Source organism: Barbus barbus, assembly GCF_936440315.1.
Source record: "Barbus barbus genome assembly, chromosome: 14".
Taxonomy (NCBI): domain Eukaryota; kingdom Metazoa; phylum Chordata; class Actinopteri; order Cypriniformes; family Cyprinidae; genus Barbus; species Barbus barbus.
This window is the reverse complement of record NC_136742.1, coordinates 27,934,057-27,959,795: the sequence shown is the minus strand read 5'-3', so window position 1 is coordinate 27,959,795 and position 25,739 is coordinate 27,934,057. Positions and strand designations below refer to the sequence as shown.

At 37.5% G+C, this 25,739-nt stretch overlaps 2 protein-coding genes across 2 annotated transcripts; one reads left to right on the top strand and one right to left on the bottom strand.

Moving 5' to 3' along the window:
- Positions 1–59: 59 nt before the first annotated feature.
- Positions 60–9,770, top strand: LOC306880157 (tRNA (adenine(58)-N(1))-methyltransferase non-catalytic subunit TRM6-like). Its single transcript, XM_079433487.1, has 11 exons — positions 60–337; positions 793–923; positions 1,014–1,123; positions 5,372–5,463; positions 5,538–5,621; positions 6,349–6,473; positions 6,745–7,070; positions 7,540–7,625; positions 7,945–8,047; positions 8,239–8,325; positions 9,017–9,770. The coding sequence occupies exons 1-11, from the start codon at positions 228–230 to the stop codon at positions 9,206–9,208; spliced, it is 1,446 nt and encodes a 481-aa protein (XP_079289613.1). The 5' UTR covers positions 60–227; the 3' UTR covers positions 9,209–9,770.
- Positions 9,565–24,020, bottom strand: LOC306880400 (uncharacterized protein; the record flags this gene model as incomplete). Its single annotated transcript, XM_079433889.1, has 7 exons — positions 9,565–10,025; positions 12,177–13,957; positions 14,325–14,418; positions 14,511–14,557; positions 14,787–15,031; positions 20,993–21,098; positions 23,927–24,020. The coding sequence occupies 7 exons, from the start codon at positions 24,018–24,020 to the stop codon at positions 9,972–9,974; spliced, it is 2,421 nt and encodes an 806-aa protein (XP_079290015.1). The 3' UTR covers positions 9,565–9,971.
- Positions 24,021–25,739: the final 1,719 nt, after the last annotated feature.

The window sequence follows — 25,739 nt, the reverse complement described above, 5'->3', positions numbered from 1 at the left end:
CTGTGATTTGTTAGTCTTCCTGACTGGCTGTGGCTCTGGTAATCAGCGCTCGATTAACTGGTCTTTCGGAACAGGAAGTGACAGAACACACGTGTGGAAAGAAGCAGCGTTTGTGGGAAATTGCTGATGTGTTTATAGACATGACCACTTTTGAGTCGGGTTAGTTAAAGTGTAAACTAGTTTCCAAACATCCTCCGGTCGATCTTTATCCACGCTGATCGCAGTAAATGGCGGAGTGTGTAAATGACAGTGATGCAGAGATCAGAATCAGTTACGGAGACTATGTAGTGCTGAAGAGAGGAGATGTCTTCAAATCAGTGCAGATCGAAAATAAAAAGTGAGTTAACCAAATAAAACTTAAACTAAATGTGATTTCAGACCACATTAAAAGTCTGGGAGTCAGAATGCGTAATGTGCATAAAAGGTTTTATTGCTTTGAAGAGTTTGATTTAAGACATGTATTGCATTCTGCACTGTTTCTGTGTCTTAATGTCAATTTTTAAACTCCTTTTTTTTTCTTTTTTTTTTGGCTCAAATTGTTATGACAAAAAATAATGTATTGGCCTAAAACATTTCATTGCATTTTAACTAGCAGTCTTAGATCTTTGGAACCCACTGTATATTTTTAAAGGCAAACAATGTAAAAAAAAAAATCATTAATGTTAGGAGTAATCATTAATAATCTAATGTTGAATGTGACAATTCATAGAGTGCAGTCTAATATTCACATTTCACTCCTGTTAAGTTCTTGCATCGTTTGCTTTTTGACATTTTGTGTTTTTGGTCTCTCAGGAAAGTGGTCTTTGAGAAGCAGTGGTTCTTCTTGGACAATGCGGTCGGGCAGCTGTACGGGACCATGTTTGAAATCGAAGCCGGCGGTTCACTCAAACTTAAGGCAGCAAAACACTCAGGAGACTCCATGGGTAATGATGCTGTGGATTTATGCTGTTATCTGTGGTTTGATTTCTTTTCTCTGTGACTAGATGAGATTGTTTCTATTTCTCCTGTCACAGATTCTAAGGAAGCAGGCCAGGATAATAGACACATAGTGGATGATGGCAGATCTCAGAAACTGACCAGAGATGATATTGAAACACTGAAAGAGCAAGGGTTAAAAGGCCAGGTATGTACATGAGTTAAATTTCTAGGCATGCATGTTAACTCTAAAATTTCTAAACAAGAGTTTGTATTTTCTGGTCTCAAAATGTGACTAAAGCCACTCTTTTAATATGCATGTCTATGGGATTTTTGCCATTTAATTGATCACTGGTCAAATATTGTGTCTTTTCACTATGAGCTTCTCTTAAAAGAGAATAGGAAGAAATACCGGAGGGAAAAAATGGTGTCCCTATAAAATAAATGTTTATTGTATTGAATGGAAAGACATAGTAGAAGAATGAGCTTTATTGGCCAGGTATGTTTACACATACGAGGGATTTGTTGTAATGACAGAAGCTCCACAGTGCAACAGAAAGACAGCAATAGAATAATAGATAATAAAGAATAAAATACAAATAGGCAATGTACAAAACAGCAAAAACACAATATATAATATAGACAATTATGTGTGTATAAGTACAAATTTGAAATCGAAAAAAATAATAATTAGATGAATAAAAAAGTAAGCAAGTGTGTTGAATAAATAATAGAGTTGTGTGTTCTGAGTTTTATTGTTGAGTGTTCATGAGATGGCTTGCCTGAGGGAAGAAACTGTTCCAGTGTCTTGTCGTTCTGGTGCTCAGAGCTCTGTAGTGTCGACCAGACGGCAGCAGTCCAAAGAGGGAGTGTGCTGGATGTGAGGGGTCCAGAGGGATTTTACCAGCCCTTTTGCTCACTCTGGATGAGTACAGCTCTTGGAGAGTGGGGAGGGTTGTACCAATGATTCGCTCAGCAGTCCGGACTACCCTCCGTAGTCTTCTGAGGTCAGATTTGGTAGCTGAGCTGAACCAGACAGTTATAGAAGTGCAGAGGATGGATTCAATGATGGTGGAGTAGAACAGTTTCAGCAGCTCCTGTGGCAGGTTGAGTTTCCTCAGCTGGTGAAGAAAGTACATCCTCTGCTGGGCCTTTTTGACAATAGAGTCAATGTGAATATCCCACTTCAGGTCCTGAGAGATGGTGCTGCCCAGGAATCTGAATGACTCCACTGCAGTCACAGTGCTGTTCTTGATGGTGAGTGGGAGGAGAGCAGGGGGGTTTCTCCTGAAGTCCACAATCATCTCCACAGTTTTGAGCGTGTTGAGCTCCAGGTTGTTAAGACTGCACCAGACAGCCAGCTCCTTAACTCGTCACCGTCCTAGATGAGTCCGATCAGTGTCGTCTGCAAACTTCAGGAGCTTGACAGAGGGGTCTTTAGATGTGCAGTCGTTGGTGCAGAGGGAGAAGAGCAGTGGGGAGAGTACGCAGCCCTGAGGAGCTACAGTGCTGATGTTTCGAGTGCTGGATGTGAATTTGCCAAGCTTTACTAACTGCTGCCTGTTTGTCAGGAAGCTGGTGATCCACTGACAGACAGAGGTTGGGACGGAGACCTGAGTTAGTTTATTCTGAAGGGTGTCCGTGATGATGGTGTTAAAACCTGAGCTGAAGTCCACAAACAGGATCCTCACATAAGTCCCTGGTCTGTCCAGATGCTGCAGGATGAAGTGCAGTCCCATATTGACTGCATCATCCACAGACCTGTTTGCTCTGTAGGCAAACTGCAGGGTGTCCAGTAAGGGACAAGTGATGTCCTTCAGATAAGCCAAAACCAGTCTTTCGAATGATTTCATGGCTACAGACGTTAGGGCCACAGGTCTGTAGTCATTAAGTCCAGTAATTTTGTGTTTCTTCGGGATGGGGATGATGGTGGAGCGTTTGAAGCATGAGGGGACTTCACACAGCTCCAGTGATCTGTTGAAGATCTGTTTGAAGATGGGGGCAAGCTGATCAGCACAGGTTTTTAGGCAGGCCGGTGACACACCGTCTGGGCCTGGTGCTTTCCTTCTTTTGTTCTTTCTGAAGACCTGGCATCTGTCTCCTTCACTGATTTGAATTTTAGGTGTGGGGGAGAGGAGGGTTGCTGGAGGTGTTAATGGTTGTGTGGAGAGGTGTTTAGGGAGGGTGTGGGGTGATCTTTTGAACCTACAGTAAAAGACATTCAAATTGTCTGCTAATTGTTGATTCTCCAGAGCGCAGGGGGATGGTGTCTTGTAACTGGTGATATCTTTCATACCTATCCACACTGAAGCAGGATCACTGGAAGAAAATTTGTTCCTTAGCTTGTCAGAATAATTCCTCTTTGCCACTCTGATCTTCTTTTCCAGTGTGTATTTGGCCTGTTTATATAAGACTTTATCCCCCTTTCTGGAAGCATCTTCTTTGGCCTGACGGAGCTGTCTGGGTTTTGCAGTGAACCATGGTTTGTCATTGTTGTAGAATAGATGAGTCCTGGTAGGAATGCACATATCCTCACAGAAACTGATATATGATGTTACAGTCTCTGTGAGCTCGTCCAGATCGATGGCAGCAGTTCAAAAACAGACCAATCAGTGAGGTCGAAACAGGCTTGTAAATCCCGCTCTGTTTCATTAGTCCATCTTTTAACGGATCTTAATACAGGTTTTACAGATTTAAGTGTCTGCCTGTAGGACGGAATAAGATGAACCAAACAGTGATCAGAGAGTCCTAAAGCTGCTCGTGGAACAGCGTGATATGCGTCCTTTATTGTTGTGTAACAATGATCCAGTATATTACTGTCTCTGGTGGGCCATGGGATGTGCTGTCTGTATTTTGGCAGTTCACGGGAGAGATTTGCTTTATTAAAGTCCCAGAGAATGATTAAAACAGAGTCCGGTTGTTGTTGCTCAGTCTCTGTGATCATATCATTGAGTTTCTGTAGAGCTGTGTTCACGTGAGCTTGCGGTGGAATGTAGACACTCACGAGAATGAATGAGCAGAACTCCTGCGACGAATAGAACGGCTTGCAGTTAATGAAGAGCGTTTCTAGATCTGAACAGCACATCTTCTTTAACACAGTTACATCTGTACACCACCTCTCATTGATGTAAAAGCACGTCCCGCCGCCGTGTGATTTCCCCGTTGATTCCGCATCCCGATCTGCTCTGATCAGCTGGAAATTAGGCAGATGTAACACGCTGTTAGAAAAATCCTTGTTTGTCCGGGAGAGCAGAAGGAGTTTATCCATTTGTTGGGTAGAGAGCGGAGATTCGTCAGATGGATGCTAGGCAACAGCATTCGAAATCCGCGCTGACGAAGCTTCACGAACGCGCCGGCTCGCTTCCCCCCCCTGCGCCTCCTGAAGCGTTTGACCAGAGCTACGGCTCCACCAACTACAATGTCCAGCAAAATGTCCGAATAGTCAAAATCCAGTAAAAGATTTTGTGGTGTGTTCTGCCGAATGTTCAGCAGGTCATCCCTGGTAAAACGGATCGTATTTGAGTAACAAAAAACAGGAAAAACAAACAAAAACAGTACAAACACTGAAGAGCAACGCACAATTGCTGCCATCTGCGGCGCCATCTTAGATCAAGATCCAGGTACATACCATACAGGTACATCTCAAAAAATTTGAATATCATGAAAAAGGTCAATATTTTTTGTCACTCATTTCAGAGAGTGAAACCCATATATTATATTACGTAAGATCAATAAAAAAAGGATATTTTAAACAGAAATGCCAGGCTTCTGAAAAGTATGTTAATTTCTATGCACTCAATACTTGGTAGGGCCTCCTTTTGCATGAATTACTGCATCAATGCGGCGTGTCATGGAGGAAATCAGCCTGTGGCACTGCTCAGGTGTAATGGAAGCTCAGGTTGCTTTGATAGCGGCCTTCAGGTCATCTGCATTGTTGGGTCTGGTGTCTCTCATCTTCCTCTTGACAATACCTCATAGATTCTCTATGGGGTTCAGGTCAGGAGAGTTTGCTGGCCAATCAAGCACAGTAACACCATGGACATTGAACCAGCTTTTGGTACCTTTGGCAGTGTGGGCAGGTACCAAGTCCTGCTGGAAAATTTTTGTTTTTGTGGTTAACCCCATTATTGTGGTTTCAAAGAACAAGAGATACCCGGAATTTGTACTGTATGGATGGTCATTAATTGAAACTCAAATGTAAATATTCTAATATTTTGAGATACAGATGTTTGACTTTCATGAGCTGTAAGCTCTAATCATCAAAATTAAAACAAAAAACGTTTAGACTTTTTCACGATATTCAATTTTTTTGAGATGTACCTGTAATAAAGTATAAAAAAGCAACAGCACTCGACAGCAGGCCAAACTATTTGTGCTGCTATTCATGAAGGTTTTTTGCTGTTCGTATGTGGTTCCAAATAAATTTTGCTCACATGTCCATTCATGTGTGTTTAAGGAGATTGTCCAGCAGCTCATAGACAACAGTACAACATTCAAGGACAAAACTGAATTTGCTCAAGAGAAATATATCAAGAAGAAAAAGAAAAAGTGAGTTCAAACCATTTTTAATTCATATTTTGTCAATATCACTGTTAACAAGTTCTTTGCCTTTATGTGTACAGGTACGAGAGTGACATAAAAATCCTGAAACCATCAACTCGACTCCTTGCCATGATGTACCACGGCAGAGAACCAGGGAAAATATGGTATGTGAACTTAAAGCAATATTTTAATCATTTACTCATCCGCATGCCATTTGAGAACCCATGAGTTACCTGATATAATTACATCATTTATTATTGAGCAAAGTATTCTTTTAAGGACTCAATATCAAACTTGTTTGTCTTCTGAATCCCTTTGACTGAAGATTTTAGGTTAATATTTTAATATAGTTCTAAACATTTTTGCATTGTCACCTTTCTCTAGTGTTTTTTTTTTTTTGTCGTTTTATTTATATACATTATTTCTTTACAGTATATTGTATGTATTCATATTTAAAAAAAAAAAAATTGTTTAATTTTTGCTTGTTTTAGTTTGTCGTGCTTTTGTCACTTACTTTTTTTGTATCTTTAATTTAGTTTTATTTCTATTTTAGTCATACTTCGACTTTTTAATTCAGTCAGTTGCCAAGGCAACATTTCTATTTATATATTTTTAATTTATGTATTATTTCAGCTTTATTTCAATTAATTACAACAATTTTGAATTGTATAATTATGTCTTAGTTAGCATTAACAGCACTGTACCTCTCTGATGTTGGTTAATGGTCAGTCACATGCCAGTAAATATGTAATATTTCTTCAAAAAAAAGAAAAGTGTTTTATTTTGCTTTTTTATTTTAAAATGAATTATTTTTCCAGTTTGGGAAAGACTGTTCTAGTGCATTTAAATGTCTGCATATACTGTATTGTGAATGTTTTTGCTCTGTTTTAGTCACCTGCGGTACGACACGTTGGCTCAGATTTTGTCTCTGGGGAACATCCATGCTGGCAGTAAAATCATTGTTTTTGAGACCTGTGCTGGACTTGTGTTGGGCTCGGTGATGGAGAGAATGGGAGGTAATCACACTTCACTAAAAGAGAAAGTTCAGGCAAAAATTTTAATTCTGTCATCTCACCCTCAAGTTGCTCCAAACCTGTATGAGTTTCTTTCTTCTGTTTAACATGAAAAGATATTTTGAAGTATATGGGTAACCAAACGGTTGGTGACCTCCATAGTATGAAAATAAATAAATTTGTAAGTCAGTGGGGACAATCAAATGTTTGAAAAACTTGTATTAGTCAACCACTATTACACTGTACTGATGATCCAGATGTTTCTGTTTGTCAGGTTATGGCTCAGTGATTCAGATGTATCCCTGTGGAGGCCCGACGAGAGCTGGCATGGAGAGCTTCGGCTTTCCTTCACAATTCCACGAGACGCTGCATGAGTTCCCTTTATGCAAAGTTAACGCTCTGTTGGCGGGAAACCTGGATCTGTCAGAGAAGGATGCAGACTCTCAGGCCACTGGCAGCGGGAACGGACGAGCCGAGTCCTCTCAGGAAACCTTAGGTGTGTCTGAGGAGAAGAACTCAGAACCTCAGAGCATGGAGGTCAGCGTCGACCCGCAAGGAGAAATGAGGAGAGCAGAGAGAGAAAGATTGCGAGAACAGAGGGTAAGGTTTTTCACATGATTTTTGCATGCATATTTTCCCATCACATATATATATATATATATATATATATATATATATATATATATATATATATATATATATATATATATATATATAATTTAAGCAAACTTAATGAACACAAACTTAAAAAAAAAAAGTCTTTTTTTTTAAATTTATTATTCTGTAACCAAATGTTGACTTTTTTGAGATTTGAGTGTTTTCAAAAGTCTACTTCGTTTCCAGGGAGGCAGTAGTTTAAAAGAAGAGCAGCATGAGGTGAAATGTGTGAAAGGAGATGTGTGAAGAAAACAAAACAAGCAAAAACAGACTTCTTGTTTGATGCCTGTATATATACACTTTTGAACATTGTTAGTGGGAAACTTTAACTACTCAGGGTGGAAAAGGTGTCTTTTAAGATTTTTTTCAAAAATTTCAAATTCATATTTGATTGGTCTTTCTAACCTTACAGGCTCAAGAGAAAAAGGTGAAGATGGAGGAAAAGAGGAAGAGGTTAGCTTCAGCTGCTGCTCTATTAGAGGGCAGAAATGCAGATGGGTATGTTTTGTGATGTCAAAATAAATAAATAAATGTGCTTTCTGTTATATAGCAAAAATATTTTTTTACTCTATTGTTCAGCCCTAAATGCATTAAAATTAAAAAATTATTTCAAATCTCTCTATGGTAGTCCATAACACGATTAAGTGGACATTTTGAATATGATTTCATGGGACTGACTGTTCATATAAGTAATGTATGGTTATATTGATGGGTCTTGTCATATTTTGTATTGATTTTTAAGCAGTTTTGTATGCAGTCTTCCAGTGATTTACCTAATTAATATGGGGAAGCTGATTGAAATATTTATTTGTTTCAGGTTGGTGATTGCTAGTCGCTTCCAACCCTGTGCTGTGTTAATGGGTCTGCTCAAGTTTGTAGCACCATCACGACCGTTCGTAGTGTACTGCCAGTACAGAGAGGTAAAACGGAGAGGCAGTTCATCCAAACATGTTATTTAGCAATGTGTCAAAATGCCAGTTGTTGTCAAGTTCCCAGAAAGCCTAAAAAGTACCATAAATTATGGGGTGGCATCGCTTTAAAAAGATTTGTATATTCAAGTGTTTTAATAACTGCTTTCTGCAATATTTACTGTCTGATTTCTTTTGGACAGCCGCTGATTGAGTGCTACACAAAACTCAGGGAACAAGGAGGAGCGATCAGTCTCAGATTAACAGATTCCTGGCTCAGGCATTACCAGGTAATTCTTTACTACATCCCATACAGTTTTTTTTTTTTTTTTTTTTTTTTTTTCTCCCCCAAAGGTGTTTTTGATCTAATGCCAGACTTTGATTTGCTGCTATTCTTTTTATTTACACTACTGTTCAAGTACTCTGTTGTTTTTTTTGTAGAAGTTAATGCTTTTATTCATCAAGCATGCATTAATTTGATGAAAATAATTTGATGATAAATAAATGTTGCTCTTTTGAGCTTTTATATTAATCCTGAAAAAACTGTATGACTCATTTCACAAAATTGCAGCACACAACAGCTTTGTATTCAGCTTTGTATCACACAAATACATTACATACTACATTTTAAAATGTATTAAATAGAAAACAGTTATTTTAAATTGTAATAATAGTTCACAATATTACTGTATTTTTGTTCAAATAAATGCAGCCTTGGGGAGCATAAAACTTTTTTTTTTTTTTTTTTTAACTAACAACAAAATACAAAAAATAAAAATGTATTTTTATTTGCTCTGTTATGCTAAAATTTGCGTTGGCACAGTTATGTGTAAACCTTTTTTGTTGTATTTCCAGGAAAAACAGATACATTGTCATATAATCACTGTTATATAATATGACTCGTGCTGTGAAATAAGATTTTGGTCATACCACCCACCCCTAGAAGGCTTTGACTTATTCACTTCTGTATCATTGTTTCAGGTGTTGCCCAACCGGACTCGTCCAGTGCTGCTCATGAGTGGAGGCGGAGGGTATCTCCTGTCCGGAACCACGGTCGCTGCAGACGCTGCCAAAGCTAGGAATCAGCACAAATCAGAGGAGCCTGTTGCCAAGAGGCTGAAACTGGAGGAGATTAGTTCATCATACACAGCTCTGCCTAGGCAATTAGTTTAGTTTAACTTATTTAAGTGAGAATAAACCAAATCAATGTTGGACTCACACATGCAGGCAGTGCTTTATTCTCTGTACTAGTTGCACGACTTTATTATTCAAAGTCTGTTATCTGCTGTGTTTTTCTTTCTTTTTGACAAGATTTGCATTTAAGAGTTACATCAATGTTCTCATCTTTATTTATTTTTAATTTTTTAGCAAGATGTGGAGGACGAAAATCATGTGCTTCTTTTTCGGCATCCTCTGCACTTGGCGAATAACCAGGTTTTGGTCTCAAAATGCATCATTGCCCAAGTAAACAATTATATGTTTTTAATCATTTTCAATAGGCACAATGAACCACATTCATCAGCTTTGGTCCCGTAATTACACATTTTATTAAATGTAAACAATGCAGAGATTCTATGGAAAGTCATAAAGAACAACAGCAATTTTTAAACATACTGCATTTTTCACAGTTATAAAGTAGCATGCTCTTAAATGCATTCAAATTTGCAGTCAATAGTACATGGGCATTTTGTTTTGTTTTTTTAGGATGTAATAAAGAGAGAAATGATTCACATGGCATTATCAAGCTTATTTTGCCTTTTATAGGCCGTTTTGTTTCTCAGACTCGCACATTAAACACCAATAAAATTCTAATGCAGTTGTAATCAGGTACGACATATAGTAATGCGTTCATCTAAAGCAGCCAAAGTACACACAAAGCTGATGGAAAATCAAATCGGGCAGCGCAAGAAAATGTCTCAGATGGTTCTAGGAATGGTTAAGTTGTCCCTTTCATCTGGTGATCCACAGAGGCCAGTTTCTCAAGTTTTAACTGAAAGAAAAGATCAAGTATTAAATGCAGTACTTATGTTTCATAACTCTTTTAAGTGATGCTTAAAAACTATTGCTTTAATCAGTCCCTGGAGTTGTTTTGTCTGTGTATGCAATCATTGCAATCTGCCAAAAAAGTTGTTTCTTTATGAATGAAAGAAATTTTGTTGCTCTAGTCAATGAAATATCCTATATCCACGTTTCCAGTAGGAAAGTTATAGGGAAGTGCCTTTAGTTATAAAATATCCCTGTCATGTTGACGAATGATGCTCTTAGCATAATAGTAGCACAACATTTTGCTTTAGTCATTGGAGAGACATTGATGTTGGAATGTTATTGCCACTTTTTGGTGCAGCTAGAGTTGCATGTAAGGAGTTACAGTCTACCCACATCCTTTCTTAGTCATGCAAGTTATCCATGTTGAAGTCTAGCAAGCAGAGATACAGATAAGCTACTTCAAGTGGAAAATCTGGCCTCGTTTTCAAGAGCTCCATGAAGCAAGGAGGTCTTATTCACTGACGTGTCTTATTCGTGTATTCACTGATGACTTAGGCCAGTGAATATATTTTTATTCCAATTTGTAATATAGCATGTAGGCTCAGTGGGGCCATTTGTTAAATTGGGGTTTTGAAGCCTTGTGCAGAGGTCTTCAACCCTGTTCCTGGAGTCCCACTTTCCTGCAGAGTTTAGATCCAGCCCTAATCAAAGACACCTGAGGATTGTTTGATAATCACAGGTAGGTGTGTTGTAGCAGGTTACAAATAAGCTGTCCAGGACAGCTCTCCAGGAGCAGGTTTGAAGACCTAGTGCATTGGTCCACACACCATTCCCAAAGTTTCCCCAACAGTGCACATTTTGGATATCTCTTATTTGACACGCACATTCCAGGACTTGCCATCTCCACAAACAAGTTTTTGAGTTGAATCAGAATAGGGAGACACCAAAAATGTGTGTACTGTCACACAAAATGTGCAAAAAAAATTATCTTAGGGGTACAACAACTTGTCATTGGGGCAGTAACCTTACTACATCTACCCTAAAATGTACATATTAATACCTTAAAATAGTAATATGCACCCCAATTAAATGCTGTTGTACCCCTTAAGATACAATTTTTGCTATTGTCTATTGTTAAGGGGCCTTCAAGAACAGGGTTGGGAACCATTGGCCTAGCGGTTAAAGGTCTTATTTCAGATCTAACAAGTGGTAATCCATTAAGAATTAACTTTAAGAAAGACTTGTAACCTCTGGTAACTCTCAGGAGACGATACCGTGGTAATAAATAAACCAGAAACCTTGGAGTTGTGATTGATGATAAGCTGAATTTCTCAGACCACATTGCTAAAACTGCCCGGTCCTGCAGATTTGCATTATACAATATTAAGAAGATCAGGCCCTTTCTCTCGGAACATGCAACATAACTCCTTGTTCAGGCTCTTGTTCTGTCCAGACTTGATAATTGCAATGCTCTCTTGGCAGGTCTTCCAGCCAATTCTATTAAACCTCTACAATTAATCCAAAATGCCGCTGCAAGATTAATGTTTAATGAGCCGAAAAGAACGCACGTCACGCCTCTGTTCATCAATTTGCACTGGCTACCAATAGCTGCTCGCATTAAATTCAAGGCATTAATGTTTGCCTACAGAACCACCACTGGCTCTGCACTCCTTTACCTAAATTCATTACTTCAGACTTATATGACCTCTAGAAGCTTGCGTTCTTCAAGTGAACGACGCATTATTGTGCCATCCCAAAGATACACAAAAACACTTTCACAGACTTTTTCATTAACTGTTCCCATCTGGTGGAATGACCTGCACAACTCAATCCGAGTAGCCGAATCCTTACCCATCTTCAAGAAACGGCTAAAAACTCATCTGTTCCATCTTTACTTGACCCTCTAACTCTAGCACTCTCTATTCTAATTTTATTTTAGCTGTCTTTTTATTTTAAAAAAAAATTATAATAATAATAATTATCAGTACTGCGTTAGGCTAACCAAGACTTGTAATAGCACTTGCACGTTGTTGCTCTTTTGTTGGTTTTGATTGCTTATTATGTCCTCATTTGTAAGTCGCTTTGGATAACAGTGTCTGCTAAATGACTAAATAAATAAATAAATGTACTGTCACTTGGGCAGATCAGACTATACCTCCTCTGGTGTGAGAAGCTTCTGTTGGGGGACACCCTTTTCCTCCTCAGGTGTCTCCTCCTGAGTAAGTAGGCCTCTTTTGTACCGCAGAGTCTCGGCAAAGTCCTCTCGTTTATGGAAGGGGTGCTGGTCAGTACTTTCATCTACCTTATGGCCTCTCTTGTACCAGGCTGGATGGTAGTATCCTCTGTAAATCCATGGGGAACGCTTCTCATAGACGTCACCTTTGTTAAGTAGACGTTCCTCTAACTCATTCTTCTTTTTTGTTAGGTACCTCAACGCAGCCTCCCTGTCCTGATTTTCCTCTGCAGAACTCTGGTGTCCTTTCTTGAGCTCATCTTCCTCCTTTTGGCTGGTTAAGGGATGCCTCTTTTCATTAAGCTCATGGACAATCTCTTCTTCAGGTGAATGGCGCTTGAGGGCATTGTTTGTTGAGTCATGGAGACTGTGAATCTTCTCTGTGATGGGTTCATCTTCATCCTCGAGCTCTGTGGAGTCACCACGCTTGTGATGAAGCTTCTTATGGTGATATCTATGGGTGGGTTTCCAGTATCGCTTTGCAATATCCTCATCTACCTCTTCTGATTCTTCAGACCTCTCTTCCCGAGAGTTTAAGTCCTCGTTAAGTTTCTCATTCAGCAGGTCTTTGTTTGGTTTGTAGTGGCCACCATCCCCATGACTTCTTTTGTGGGTGTAGCTTGGGAAGTCTTCTTGACTTCTGTCATAGTCTGGTTCTTCAAAATCCTCATTCTCACTGCGTTTGTGGTGCTTTTTCTTGTGGTGGTATCTATGTGATGGCTTCCAGATCCGCTTCTCTCTTTCCTCACTCTCCTCATCCTCCTCTTCTCCAAAAGCCCCGTGGTTTCTTTTGTGTGTATAACTTGGGAAATCTTCTTGGCTTCTATCATAGTCCAGTTCTTCACGTTTTTCTCTGCTGGTCAGATGATGACTCCTTTTATATTCATAATGAGGAAATTCTTCCTGGCTGCGTTCCTCATCAGGATTATCACGCTTGTAAAGGATGGAAAAATGTCTTTTCTGGGGAAATTCCTCTTGGCTTCTTTCATCATCTGGATCTTCTCTTTTATGCTTGTTGCCTCTTTTATAGAAACTTGGGAACTCTTCCTGGCTTCGTTCATCATCCAGTTCGTCACGTTTTTCTTTCATTCTTTTCATAAAACTTGGGAACTCCTCCTGGCTCCGTTCATCATCCAGTTCATCACGTTTTTCTTTCATTCTTTTCATAAAACTTGGGAACTCCTCCTGGCTTCGTTCATCATCCAGTTCATCACGTTTTTCTTTCATTCTTTTCATAAAACTTGGGAACTCCTCCTGGCTTCGTTCGTTATCCAGTTCGTCACGTTTTTCTTTCATTCTTCTTTTCATAAAACTTGGGAACTCTTCCTGGCTCCGTTCGTTATCCAGTTCATCACGTTTTTCTTTCATTCTTCTTTTCATAAAACTTGGGAACTCTTCCTGGCTCCGTTCATCATCCAGTTCGTCACGTTTTTCTTTCATTCTTCTTTTCATAAAACTTGGGAACTCTTCCTGGCTTCGTTCATCATCCAGTTCGTCACGTTTTTCTTTCATTCTTCTTTTCATAAAACTTGGGAACTCTTCCTGGCTACGTTCGTCATCCAGCTCCTCCTGTTTGTTAGCTTTAAGAAGATCCTCAATGAGTTCCTCCTTGACTTTAGACTCTCCTCTTGGCTTTTTAAGCTCCTCTTGAGCTGGTTCTAGCGTGTCTTCCTTCTTTTTCACAACTGAGGAATGACCTGATCCTAAATTCAGGGAGAGATTAAAATGGGCACAAACACTCATGCAAATGATTTGTAAATTATTTTCACTCCATTGCATGAATACATCCAATTAGTCCACAGTCTTAGAGTGAAACCACTGACCCATAACTGTCTCATTCACCAAGCATGATGTACTGAGGTTAGAAACTGTGACGATAATGTAGGCTGACTGTTCTCAAGTTATATGCCCAAATGATACATTTAATGGTTTTAGATGTAAGATCAAACAGAGTTGTGCAAGAATAACCTGGATAAGAATTCTCCATTTGAGTGCGTCTACTAATAAATCAAATGTTCTCCTCATTAACACAATGAAGCAACACAGTATGAACAGTACAAAGTAACGTACCTGGTGTAAGGATGTTTTTGCATTCTGGATGCAGTGGAGTATCATTGGTCTTATACAGCGCCTTTGAAAGGATGTGAACTAAACACTGGGTAAGCTGAAATTAAAGTACATACTTTAACCAAAAGGAGTAAAACAATAAATGCATTGTTTGTTTGTTTTCTCTTAGAGACAGAAGCTACAGCATACCAGGTCCCCTCTTCGGCTGTCCTGCTCAACTGGCATGGACTTTCCATCTGGGATAGTAAAAGACTTGAATTATGTTTGTGCAAATCACAATGCAAAAGCTTATTCATCTTGATATAACCAATTATATCCATACGTTTTGCCCGTGCAAAACCCGCTTAAAGAATATTCCCGTCGTGGTCTACTATTTGTTCCGCAGCAAACTGACTTGTCGCTGACCATGGTGCTGAAATGATTTATTTTATGATTATTTGTGCCCAATAAGATTATATCACTTACCTGCAGCGAAGAAAACGACCAAGCAGACTAAAGCCGCAAACTTCATGATGCACACACCACAGATGTTTTCTGCTCTTGGTGTTATCCGGAATGCTCTTGTCTTTGCAGTCTCGTGCAGTAGAGATGAGCTCTGTTCCTCGTGCTGCAGCTCGGAGCGCGCTGCGTCTGTTTTGAGCTCGCGGTGGGACACGCAGGGTCTGAGCTCGTGAGTTCGTGGGTTGATTACGTCACCACCGATGTGAAACCTTAATGAGACCCAACCACGCCCACTTTACTGAAATTTTTTCTAGCCTATGTATGGCATGGCTATGATGGTGCATTTATTTATTTTTTGATTCATATTCAGCTTATCGCCTTTCAGCCATGTGTATATATTTTGTCACTTGTTGTTTTATAAATCGTATCTGTGACCTTCCAGTCATACATGATCTTGTGTATTTAGTTACAACGAAAAAAAAAAAGTCATTAATTTCCTGCAAGATCCTGCAGTGCAATATTATTCATTCATTCAGTTAATTGTTGATCCTATCTGATTAATGCCTACTGTAAATGATCGTAGGCTACATAATTGAATAAACACTCTCCTTTGGAATCGGACAGAATGTTGTGCATCTCCCTGACGCCCACTTCGTTCATGGTTTGTGTGTATCATGAGGGAATTGTGAAACTGCAAACTAATGTTTGGTACAGGTGCTCTGAGTTTCATCAGAAGGATTGCACCTGGGATGCTGTAGTTGCTGTGGTAACGGAACCTTCAGATTTTAAGAGCTGCAGAATGTTAAACGAGAGTCTTTGATTTATCATCCACACAAACAGAACAAGGACTGGGCCACATTTCAGTCTGTCAAAACCAGACAAGGGCACTAGTGGCAATATTTTCTGGTCCACGCATGAGAAGGATCAGTAATTTGCCATTCAATTTTCATGTGACAATTGAATTAAGTAACGGACAGTATGTGTAACTATTTCAAGGTAAAGCTTACATTTAATTTAAGCAAATTTCTTATTGGTTTTAGAGTAACAGTTTTATTTTTAACCAATAATAACACACATTATTAAGAACATGTATCTACTTCAATTTTTTCTTGTTTTTTTACTTATTTCGTAGTCTTATAAAAAATATCAGATTTATTATCAGTTTAACTGCATTTATTAAACAACATGTTTTCCTTTTCTTAGTGTGTTTACATAGTCTCTATTAAAGTTTGTCTTTCATTTTCTTAATGCATCTAGTGCTTTAGGGTGTTTTGTGATGACTAACATTAGTTTGTACAAAATATAATCATTCATCTTAGAGTTTAGTCATTCAATGTTACATTTATCACAGTACATTTGTAATTATCAAGTGTGGGTGTTACAAATGTATATGTTTTATTGTATATGAATTAACAGATAATGACTCTGAAATTATATACATCTTTAAAGATGTATAATTTCAGATATTTCAACATATTTTCTTAATAATCAGACACTCAACTGTTTCTTATGAGTACTAAACTTGCTGTTTGGCATTGCACTTGGCATATGAGATATCTGTGCTGTTATACTATCAGCTATCAGGCTGGCTCAGAGAAACATTGATAAATGTCTTTTAATTAAAGACAGCATAATGAGTCTCATGAATAAATAAGTGATAATTGCAAAGCCCTGTCTCACCATATACTAATGGATTTCAACATGCACTATTGTTTTGTTATAAACCGGAACACGAAGCAAGTAATATCTGTAGCATCCCAGTATTTATCATATTTATTGTCATCTTTCTCCCTCCCCGGGGAAATCGGACCTCTGGCATGATTGGAAAAAGAAAACACAACGTATCCATCATGCTTGTGAAGCTCGAATGCAATGAATTATACAGACATCTTGCCTCTAAAGCCAAATCCCCGTTCATAATTTATTCAGTCAAAAATTGAGGCTTTTAGAGTCATCGCTGCGCATATGTAGACACGATAAACAGGGAGAATAAGATGCAGGGTGCAAAGTGTACCTAGTACATACTAGCTGATTTATTAATTGAGTTGAGCTCAGATGGGTCCCCAGAATATTGTCTGGTTTGTTTGGATTTAATCAAAGTCATTTGCATGCAGAGACAAAAGACGGGGGCCAGCAGAAGATTCTGCACTTTGAGGGCTTTATACTGGCTTTGATCGTCGGCATCATAAAACCAACCATGTTGCTGAATTTATATTGAATATTGCTGAATATATTGTGTGACAGCTTCCTCATGAAATTCCACAGCGCTTTGTCAGCATGCACACAGTATATATGTCAGATATTATATGTCACAGTCTATAAAACAGTAGGCTATGGCACAGAAATAGCTCCTGCTCTCTTATATAAATGCGGAGTATTGTACATACAGTCACTTTCTTATGCTAAAATGGTATATTATCATTAATTAGTTACTTTTTGTATGTAGTTTTGCACCTTTGGCGCCCCCTGCAGTACAGTGAGTGGAATTCACTGTCGTAATTACAGTGTAATTACACGTGCATTTGTTGCTGCTGTAACATGTGCATTTGTTACAGCTTTACACGTGCATTTGTTGCTGCTGTAACACGTGCATTTGTTACAGCTTTACACATGCATTTGTTGCTGCTGTAGCACGTGCATTTGTTACAGCTTTACACATGCATTTGTTGCTGCTGTAACACGTGCATTTGTTACAGCTTTACACGTGCATTTGTTGCTGCTGTAACGTGCATTTGTTACAGCTTTACACGTGCATTTGTTGCTGCTGTAACACGTGCATTTGTTACAGCTTTACACGTGCATTTGTTGCTGCTGTAACACGTGCATTTGTTGCTGCTGTAAAGCAATCCGCTCTAACTGATACTATTCACAACATTATGAAGCTGTAGGATTAAGTATGTATTAGAATATATTATAGATTAAACTCTGTCAGGGTTTTATGAAAAACAGGCACATTTCGAATAATGTAAGGTTGGTTTTAGATACATTAGATTATTCATACTTGATTGATGAAAATAGTTTTATTTTTAGATTTTGGCATAGCTTTTGACACTGTGGAGCATAATTTTTTATTTTCTTCTTTAAAGGTTTTTGGGTGTGGTGAGTTTTTTTGTGCAGCTGTTGAAACCCTGTATAATAATGCAAATTGCTCAATCAAACTCAAACATGGAACTACCTCTAGATTTGATTTAAAAAGAGGTATTAGACAGGGTTGTCCTATTTCTCCGTATCTTTTCCTGCTTGTAACCCAGTTATTATCTATGCATGTTAAAAAGAAGTATTCTTAAAGGTATCTCAATTGCAAATAGAAAAAGTATTATAATCCAGTTAGCCGATGATACAACCCTTTTTTTGTAAATAGTGACCAAATTCCAATTGCAGTTAATGTTATTAATAAGTTTTCTAGTGCCTCTGGTCTCTATCTCAATATCAGTAAGTGTGAGCTAATGGCTGTTAAAGACTGTGATTTAACAAGTATTAGTAACATTCCTGTCAAGGATAGTGTTACATACTTGGGTATCATTATTGTTAAAGACCAGCTGAAAAGATGTTCTCTGAATTCTAACCCCATAATAGATAAAACCAAAAAAAATTAAACGTCTGGCTTCAAAGAGATCTCTCCTTAAAGGGAAGAGTTCTCCTTAGGAAGGCTGAAGGTATAGCCCGACTAACATATGCCTCCTTATCTTTGTATCTTGATAACCTTACTAGTAAACATATTGATAAAATGCTATTTGATGTCTTATGGAACAATCGAACACACTATGTTAAAAAAGACTGTAATTATGAATGCATATGAGCATGGTGGCCTTAATTTCTTAGATTTCACCACAATGAACCATACCTTTAAGATTAATTGGATTAAGCATCACTTAAAAAACCCCACTTCTGCCTAGAATTTTATCCCTCACTATGCTTTTTCAAATATTGGTGGTCTTAGTTTTGTTTTGTTGTGTAATTATAATATAGATCAAATTCCAGCTAAGCTATCTTGGCCATTAATATATAAGCACAATTTTTCTCCACATCACTATTTCATCTGGAATAACAGAAACATTCTTTATAAACACAAATCTCTTTTTTTAAAGAACTGGTTTGACAACGATATTAAATTGGTTAGTCAGTTATATAATAAAGAAGGAACACTCTTTTCTTATGATGAATTCCTTTCTTCTTATAAAATACCAGTCACTCAAAAATAATTTGTAATGGTTTTTGGTTCAATCCCTTCTGGTACACAAATGCTATTTAGAGGTATTGATAAAGACCATTCTCCCGGTTCAGTGTCTTTTTATGTTAAATCTTATCTTGGTAAAATATGTTTTTCATCATATAAAAATATCATCTTAGAAATAAGGTTAAAGAAGTTTCTTATAAACTTATTCAAAGATTGTATCCAGCAAATCATTATTTACAAAAATTTAAAAAAGGAATAAATGTAAATTGTACTTTTTGTAATGAATATGAGGAAACTGCCTTGCACTTATTTTGGCACTGTAGCCTACAAACTCAGTTACACTGTGGTGTAAGGTCCAAACGTTTATTAGTGAGAATATTCAGTGTTTAAAACCTTTTTCACTCTTATGGGAAAATGTACTTTTTGGCTTTACTGACTATCCTGACCAAGAGGAACAGTACTTAATTAATTTACTTATTCTGTTGACCAAATTTTACATTCATAAGTGTAAATTTACTAATAAAAACCCAATTTTATGGTTGGCTGCAGGCCCGGAGGCCTAACTGCACACTCAGACCTGCAGGATCAGACCAGCACTCCCAGAACTATCATTTTTTCAGACAGTGCCTCCTGCTGTTTGGAAGATTATCTAACCTGATTAGATAAGATTACCTAACCTGAATTCAATTGCTGATAAATTGCAATTTACACAATTTGTCTACTATAAAATATTACGCTATGACTGAATGCATTATTATATAAAATATTACACATACTAGGTTATGATTTAATGCATTAAGTCTGGTTTATTTTTGTTAATTGTATTTTTTAAATCAAAATTGTTCAGTTACTTAAATATTTTCATAGTCATTTATTATTTTCCTAATTATTAAGGATTTATCACATTCTTTAGAATTGAGTTATGGGATGAACATTAATTCTATATTTACATACAATAAATTATAGTGCTCGGAGTCATTTTCTCACACCAAACTTTATTTTTGTATTCTTTTTCATGAGGTCCTACATGTCATTGACCTGTAAACAATGCAGAGAAAAATGGTGAAAAAAAATAATTGGGTTAATAATGTATATATTACATATTAAATAACATCAGAATGAGCTTTATTGGCCAAGTATGTTTACACATACGTGGAATTTGTTTTAGTGACAGAAGCTCCACAGTGCAACAGAAAGACAGCAACAGGACACAGATAATAAAGAATTATACAAATAGGCAATGTACAAAGCAGCAAAAACACAATATATAATATAGACAACTATGGTGTACAGGTCTGATATGTGCGAATTAGAAATGAAAAAATTTGATAAAAAAGTAAGCAAGTGTGGTGAATAAATAATAGAGTTGTGTGTTCCACGTTTATTGTCAAGTGTTCATGAGATGGATTGCCTGAGGGAAGAAACTGTTTCTGTTACCAAGTTTTACTAGCTGCTGTTTGTCTGTCAGGAAGCTGGTGATCCACAGAGGTTGGGACGGAGAACTGAGTCAGTTTATTCTGAAGGGTGTCCGTGATGATGGTGTTAAAAGCGGCGCTGACGTCCACAAACAGGATCCTCACATAAGTCCCTGGTCTGTCCAGATGCTGCAGGATGAAGTGCAGTCCCATATTGACTGCATCATCCACAGACCTGTTTGCTCTGTAGGCAAACTGCAGGGGGTCCAGTAAGGGTCCAGTGATGTCCTTTAGATGATTTCATGGCCACAGACGTTAGAGCCACAGGTCAGTAGTTGTTAAGTCCAGTAATTTTGGGTTTCTTTGGGACGGGGATGATGGCGGAGTGTTTGAAGCATGAGGGGACTTCACACAGCTCCAGTGATCTGTTGAAGATCTGTGTGAAGATGGGGGCCAGCTGGTCAGCACAGGTTAAAATAAAAATAAACAACATCAAATAAAATTAAATTGTTGGGGAGATTTTTCATTTCTCGAGCAATTCTTCTGTCAAATTCCTCAACTTCACTAAAAGAAAAGATAAATGCTGTTGTCAGAAATGTTGTGTAACACAAAAATCCAAACAAAAATTGAAAACATACCTTGAGTAATAAATGGGGCCCTGGAGGAACACCTCTTTAGCCTCCTGCCAAGACAAGCCCTGCAGCTCGCAAAGGCCATGAATGATGGCCTGTACAAATAAACCATCTGGGAAAAAATACACAAGTCACACGCAAATTATTTAGACAACCCAACAGAGCTCATATTGTCATACTTGATATTTTGATGAAAATAAACTCAAGGCCGCATTTTATTCCAAAGATTTTATTTGTAATTATTACAGAACTTATTTCTAATTGTTACACTGTTATTGTGTTACTGTTATTGTCTGTGGTAGCACTTGAGATTTGTAAAGTACAATAAAAAGAACGGGCAATATTATAAAAATGTAGTTTTGGGATATTTGAATTATGATAATGTGAATAACAAAGCTTGTGTTATTAATCTGCTTATTTTATTATATTTTTCTAACAAAAAGCCCTGTTTTACAGTGGTTTATAAAGAATTGGAAAACTATTTTTGTACTATTCAACATAGTACAAATTGAAAGGCAAATAAAACTGTCCACTTGTGTTCTATCTTCAAAATCTTTGAGTGATATAAAGGTCCTGCATGTCTGTGATTGTAACTTCTTTCTTTTTTCTTCTCCTTCTTTTTATAAATGTTTTCCTTCTCTCCGTTGTTCACCTGGCTTCATAATGTCGTACTGTTTTGTTTTTATCATTTAAAGCATTAAAATAATAAAACAAATCTTACATTCTTCCAAAACAGGCATTTGGGAATGAAAACAGAAGCCATTCGCCTTATTAGAAGTCAGTGTGCTATCATAATGAACTTGCATTTCAAGGTTAAAAACAAAAACAAACAAAAATGTATCCTACAGGTGCATAAATTGAGAATTATATTACAAACTGCTTCAGATATGACACTTATTTTATAATACTGTATTTGTTGGTTTTAACTCATTAAGATTTAAGAGCAACTAACTGCCACAAGAATTATTCATGGATTCACAAAATCAGATAATATATTTATATGAACATGGCACCCTCAGGCTTTATTTATATTAGACACACAGATCATTTTCTTATTGTGCGTCCCTGGTCTACATCAGACAAATATCCAACAAATAAAGAAATAGGGAGATATTAGGTAAAGGAAATCGTGACCACCACAAGTTTTTGAGGAGTTTAGGTGTTTCGAAAGGGTGTATAGTGCAAAAAAAAGACCCTCGTGCATTCTGTTATAGAGCAAGCAGTGCTGCAGGTGTTCAGTGAAAGCGCTGTTCTTTTATGCATTCAATGATGAGAAGCTACTGCAACCTGCTCTTTGTGTTCATCTGGGACTGCATCCTCTCTCTTGTCCCATAACACACAAATAATAACATAAAAAGGGTCCCTGCTAGACATTTGCTGCTCAAGAAACATTTCTGATTATTGTCAGGGTTGAAAACAGTTGCGCATGCTTAATATTTTTGTGGAAACCGTGACTCATGTTTTCTTTGATGAATAGAAAGTTCAAGAGAACAGCAATCTTTTCAAATATTTTACAAGTCTTTACTGTCATGTTTGATCAATTCAAAGCATTCTTGCTGAAAACAATATTGATTTCTTAAAAACATTTTTACAGCAGTATTTGAATTAGGCTGATCATGCAGGTAATGTACCACAGCAACTGATCTGAGAAATATATACAGTAAGCAGACACACAATGACAAAGTGAGACAGACAGGTGCCGAGAAAGACTGCGAACATCTGCGCTTTTCAAGCCTTGAGTCTGGTTCTCATTATAAAAGCCCCTGAGAGGAATATGTGTGAGAGTTGAAGCATTCAGACAGACTAGATAATGTTGACTACAATAGAGGAACTGAAGTAGACAGTAGAAGTGCTCAGTAGAGAAATTATTCTCCCTTTACGCACTGAAATCACTTTATATTTCATCCAAGACACAGGCAGCAGTTTCAGGTCAACACAGCAAACTTACTTTGGTGCAGTACATGAGCATCTGGAGAGAAAGACTCAAGCTGACTGTAATAGTGTGTGTTGACACTTGACACTTGGGAACAAAAGGTCGATGTAGTGGGAGCAATACAATATAGAGAGTTTTTCATTCTTGCAAGAAAATAGTTATCTCAGGAAAAAAAAAAAAAAGCAGACATATCCATGGGGGTAAATAAATGCTGCAAATAAATGGTTCATTTTAGGACTAGAAGAAAAAATAAATAAATAAAATAATAATAATATGTAAATCTAAAACGTTATAAATTAATTCAACTTCAAATTACAGGACAAAATGTTAAAATTAGCAAAGGCAAAATAAAAAAGCAATTTCTTTCAAAAATACAAATGCTTATATATTAAAAATGTATATAAATATAAAATATAAAAATATTTAGATGCAAAAAACCTTTAATGTTGGCTACATTGTATATACTGTAACAATATCCAGAAATCTTTCAAAAGTCTTGGTAGGTCAGAATCATATAGTTTTACTTTTTCAGCAGAGATGACTAAGTGCCAATCCATCATTAAAAATGTTGTAATATATTTTAGTTAATGTTTATATTAAGTAACAAAAATGTTTTTAATTTTAGGCTACTGATGTAAACCAGTGGATTTAGTCACATTGGAAATCTGCTAAACATGCAGCAGGAGAAACAGCTTCTGCAGAACCATGTGAGAATAACTCTGTTTTACAGACAGTTCATAATCTCAGCCTCCCGTCTTTCAGATAATCTGATGGATTCAGGACTCGAGGGAGAGGGGGATGAAATGAGAAAGATGCTGATGAGCACCGTCTGCCTTACAAGACAATATCAGCAAATTAAGTCACTTAATCCAATCCTTCCAAAAGTTTCCACATCAAAGAAGACCTGCTGATCCCCTTTAATTCAACAATTACCCTCCGAGATCACGCTTGTCAGCTGATTGCAGCCCCAGTGCCCTATCTGAAATCGATCAGACATCACCGATTACCTCTGCAGTCCTGATCCAGATGAGAACTCGCAGTGGCAGAGGTGTTTAACTGAGATCTGACATTTGAACACTGTGCACCAGACTGATCCCTCATGTCTCGAGGCTACGGGCATGATCTCCCATTTGGATAATATGATCTGAGGAGGTATAAACATTGGCCTGGTGTTCCAGCATGACCTGCGGCATTCACTGCTGTGTAAAACTAAATGAAGAGAGAAGTAAATGTTAGACCTTACCTTTCAGTCCTGGACTTGAAGATGAATGTTAATGAAGTTGACCAAATGCTGCCCTATAGCTCTTTTTACATCATCTCTGGTAGAAAAAAAGGCAAGAACAAAGTATAAGAATTCAGACTGACAACAGTAATGCATGTGATTGACCGCTTTTATCAGGTAAACATCATAACTTAGTTCACAAAAACAACTAAATAACTGTTTCTGACACTGACATTTGTTTGTAAAAGAATATAGGCAACACTACAGTTCAAATGTTTTGTAAGATTTTTTAATATTAATACTTTCATTCACGAGGAAAGCATTCAATTGAAAGACATTTATACAATTATTTATAGTTATAAAACAAGGGCATAGAATCAAGTAGGGAGTCTATCATAAATGCAAAAATGTTGGGGTAGTTGGATGGTATCGCGAATCATTTGATTCAGATTGGAACTTCGGAGCGGGTTAGAGAATCTTCTGATTAATATAGGAACTTCAGAGCTGGTTCGCGAATCATTTCGCAAATTGAAAGATTTGTGACATGTGCTCCGAAGTCCCGATCTGAAATGATGGTTCACAAATCATTACTCAAATCGGGACTTGAAGCGCAGATCATGAAGCGCAGTTTGATTTAGATCTGAACTTTGGAGCGCGGATCGTGAATCATTTCAATTAGATGGAAAATTTAGAGCAGGTTTGTGTATCTTTTGGCTCAAATTGGAACTTCAGAGCGAATATCGCAAATCATTTGATTCAGATTGGGACTTTGGAGTGGGTATCGCGAAACATTTGATTTAGATCGGAACATCAGAGCGGGTTTGTGAATCATTATTCAGATTGCGGCTTTGGAGCATGTATTGTGAATCTTTTGATTCAGATCAAGACTTTGGAGAGCAGATTCTGAATCAGTTGATTTAGATTGGAACTTCGGAGCAGGTTCACGAATCATTTGATTTAGATCAGAGCTTAGAGCGGGTTCATGAATGAATGAATGAATAAATTACAACCCGAACTCCAGAAATGTTGGGACTACAAATAAAATAAATACTGAAAGACTTTCAAATCACATGAGCCACTATTTTATTCACAATAGAACATAGAGAACATAACAAATGTTTAAATGTTTAATTTTTTTTTTAACTTTTATCCACTAAATGAGCTCATTTCAAATTTGATGCCTGCTACAGGTCTCAAAAAAGTTGGCACAGGGGCAACAAAGGCTGAAAAAGCAAGAAATTTTGAAAAGATTCAGCTGGGAGAACATCTAGCAACTAATTAAGTTAATTGACATCAGGTCTGTTACATGATTAGCTATAAAAGGGATGTCTTAGAGAGGCAGAGTCTCTCAGAAGTAAAGATGGGCAGAGGCTCTCCAATCTGTGAAAGAGTGCATAAAAAGGTTGTGCTATACTTTAAAAACAACATTCCTCAACGTCAAATTACAAAGGCTTTGCAAATCTCATCATCTACAGTGCATAACATCATCAAAATTTTCATAGAAACTGGAGAAATCTCTGTGCGTTAAGGACAAGGCGTTTGTTGGATGCCCGTGGTCTTCAGGGCCCTCAGATGACACTGCATATCTCATCAGCATT

Excerpts from the sequence above, each read along its gene's own strand:
- LOC306880157 (XM_079433487.1), top strand. The coding sequence starts at position 228 with ATGGCGGAGTGTGTAAATGACAGTGATGCAGAGATCAGAATCAGTTAC. Across the intron at positions 338-792 it reads GTGCAGATCGAAAATAAAAA|GAAAGTGGTCTTTGAGAAGC; the intron begins GTGAGTTAACCA and ends TTGGTCTCTCAG. Across the intron at positions 7,626-7,944 it reads GAGGGCAGAAATGCAGATGG|GTTGGTGATTGCTAGTCGCT; the intron begins GTATGTTTTGTG and ends TATTTGTTTCAG.